Source organism: Aptenodytes patagonicus, chromosome 4 (genome assembly GCF_965638725.1).
Source record: "Aptenodytes patagonicus chromosome 4, bAptPat1.pri.cur, whole genome shotgun sequence".
NCBI lineage: Eukaryota > Metazoa > Chordata > Aves > Sphenisciformes > Spheniscidae > Aptenodytes > Aptenodytes patagonicus.
In genome coordinates this window covers 83,791,465-83,794,387 of record NC_134952.1, presented here as the reverse complement: position 1 = coordinate 83,794,387, position 2,923 = coordinate 83,791,465, and the positions used below count along the sequence as shown (strand labels likewise).

The 2,923-nt window shown below is 51.6% G+C and overlaps 1 protein-coding gene across 1 annotated transcript; it reads right to left on the bottom strand.

Annotated features, from left to right (window-relative positions):
- LOC143160139 (16 kDa beta-galactoside-binding lectin) lies at positions 1-2,670 on the bottom strand. Its single transcript, XM_076337684.1, has 4 exons — positions 2,609-2,670; positions 1,030-1,109; positions 722-893; positions 1-212 (listed from the first exon to the last, which is right to left on the bottom strand). Exons 1-4 carry the CDS (start codon positions 2,615-2,617, stop codon positions 66-68), a joined length of 408 nt encoding a protein of 135 aa, XP_076193799.1. The 5' UTR covers positions 2,618-2,670; the 3' UTR covers positions 1-65.
- Between the last annotated feature and the right edge of the window lie 253 nt (positions 2,671-2,923).

Sequence of the window (2,923 nt, the reverse complement as noted above, 5' to 3'; positions counted from 1 at the left end):
GCCATTGCAAGTTTGGGTTTATTTCACTATGCAGGGGAGAGAGAACAAAACAAACCAAGCTATAGCTATTCACTGAACTTAATGGCTTTGACTTTAAAGTCACCCTCCACAGCCAGGTATTCAATCTTCTCCATACCCAGCCGATTAGGGAACTGGAACTCCGCCTCAGGCACCTTCACCGTTGCTTCTGTTTCATTGAAGGAGATGCAAATCTGTAGAGAGCCACAAGAAGGAAGGCTAACACATCACAGCTCACAAGCCTCACTCCCCACTACCTCTAGTCTGCGGGCAGGACAGATGAGGTGGCTGCGGGTGTCAAGGCCACGCTCACTAGCTCAGCCTCCTCCCTGCCCAGCAGAGGCATGGAGGGAAGGAAGCTCATTTGCTCTGCCCAAGGGCAGCTCCAAGCTTCTGCAACGAAGGGATGAGACAGACACAGCCTGAATCTCAGGTCAGTGTTTTAATTGCTCTTACTTGTGTGGCTTGTAAAGGAAGGCCAGAGTGGAGCACTTAACACATCTGAGCTGTTGGGCATTGACTTGAGCAGAGCAGGTCTACACAGCGGGTTGGCTTTAGCTGCGAGACGCTTCCCCTGTTGCTTAGTCCCCTTGCCATGCCTGCTCCTTCTCCACCACAGAAGTGCAAGGCAGCATTAAAAAGCTGTGCCCTTGGCCCGTTAGTGGTCCGTGCCAGGGCCTTGCACACACCCCTAGGGCCTCACCTCGATCTTGTCACCGTGCTGGAAGGGAAAGTTAGCCTTCCTGTCCTCCTCACCCCACGTGCCATCCTCCTTCGAGTTGCACACAATGGTGTTGACATCCCCATGGCAGTCAAAGCGAGGGTTGAAATGCAGCATGAGGGTGCTGCTGTCCTTCCCCACATTCACAGCAAACCTGGGGAAACAGAGAGGCAGTGCAAAGGAGGAGCCTGCTCAGCAGCTCCAGATACCCAGTTCAGCTTGTCAGCACAAAGCAGGAGCTCAGGCTTTCCCCAGTGCCACACCAATCCATTCACCATCTTCTCACTCACCCTTTGGCATCAGACAGGATCTTGCCTTTGACCTTGATGCACTCACCAGGCTGGATGTCCAGCTGAGTAACCACCAGTCCCTGCAGGGCCAAACCACAGGAGTTAGTCTGTCCCAAGGCAAGCCTACCAACAGTACTTGGGCCAAGGCACAAACCAGCTCTGGCAGACCCAAACGCATTTGTGGTTTTTGTGCTAGAGGAAGCATTGAGTCAGGCCAGCTGCCTGTGTCAGCCCTCTGCCAGGGAATCCTAGTTCACAGCCACCACCCCATTGGGGTCTACCACCCCACTAAGCAACATAAGCTGACAAGGAGGCGATTCAAGCCAGTGTAACAAGAGTAGGATAGAGACACTGATTTACCAGCTGCTGCAGAAGACATCCTCGGAAGCAAGCTTGCACTTTCAAGTCAGTAGTGGCCAGAGCCATTAGCATAGGATTAACATTAGTTAGGGAGCTTTTCTAACACTAGGTCTGTCCCCCTTCCCTAGGTGGGTCTCCAAGCAACAGGAGCCACCAGAAAAGTTTCTTGTCTTCACTTAAAGCAGCCTACATACAGAGAGAGGGGTCAGTGGAGCCTACTTCTGGTTGCAGGCCAGTAAAGCAGAACAAACACCCCCCTGGGAAGCTCCTGCTGCAGAGACGAGGGCTTGATCCTTTTCTTGGAGCCAGGTTATTCACTCCCCCAGCCACATACCCCAAAATAGCAGTTAACATCACCAGCATCCCTCAGCTAAGAGGAAGATGCTGTTTGGTGAGGTCAGGCATAACTCAGATCATGCTTTGCTGCCTGTGCTCCAGGCCCAGGTGCAACGATGCTGAACTCCACTTAACCACATCCCAGATAAGGCAGGGAGACTAATTTAAAATTAGGTGTATTGTTTACTTGGGCTAGTTCTCCTTGCCTGGCTTGTGCAGGCCCACGCCGACGCCAGCTGCTCCTGGGGACTTTAGGACTGCCACCCAGCCCCAACGGTGCTTGTCCTCATGCCTACTCCCTCCTCTGCCCACAGCAGACTGCTAAGGTCAGATTTCCCCCCAGTCACTAAGCTGCTTATAGTCATGGCACTAATGCTGCTTTCTGGCTTTGTTTCTAGTACAGCACTGGAGAGCAGCCTGAAACACAGCCTCAGTGCCTGGGGGTCTTTCAAGGAAAGGAAAGTTAGGGGGGCAGGGGTAGGTCAGAACACACTGCCATCCTGCTTTCCTCTGCTGTTGCATTAAGAGTTAGCCCAGTCCTGTACCCAAATTTTCCAGAAGGAAAATACAAAGTTTAAGGAAAAAAAAAGTATAAAGGATATGCAAATTCTAGAGTTGCAAATGGTCCCAAACCTTTAGAGTACTCAAAGATATAAACATGCCTTAGAACAGCTTCCCCACTTAAATAACACGGTAGATAAGAGGAGGAGAAGAAAAACGGCTGGTCAGCCCTACCTATTCCTCCCACAGCCATAGATCAGCCCAGCATTTCCTCTCAGCTAATCCTTTTCTCCTCCTACCTCTGGCATCAAGCCCAAAACCCACACACAAGCAAACCCTAGTCCTGGTTAGCACAGCGGTCCAGCTTGAAGGCGGCACTCACTTGCTCCATGCTGCAGACACCAGCCCCACCAGACAGGACACCCCCGAGCACCTTGCTCCACAGCCCAGCGTGACGCAGCTCTTGGCTCCCGCAGCTTAAATCACTTGGGCAGGACCATCACATGATGGAGGGGGTTGAAGAAGGGGATCAATTGCAGCTGTTTGGGGCTGGAGCTTTCCCAGCCATTTAAAGTGGTCAGTGGGAGATCTCTATTGATATTGCTCTTTGCAGGCAGGATGTGTGTGATTTTAAAAGCTAGTGATTGTTTGCTTCTGTGTGATCCTAGAAATCCTTACTGTAAGCTCTTCTAGCTGC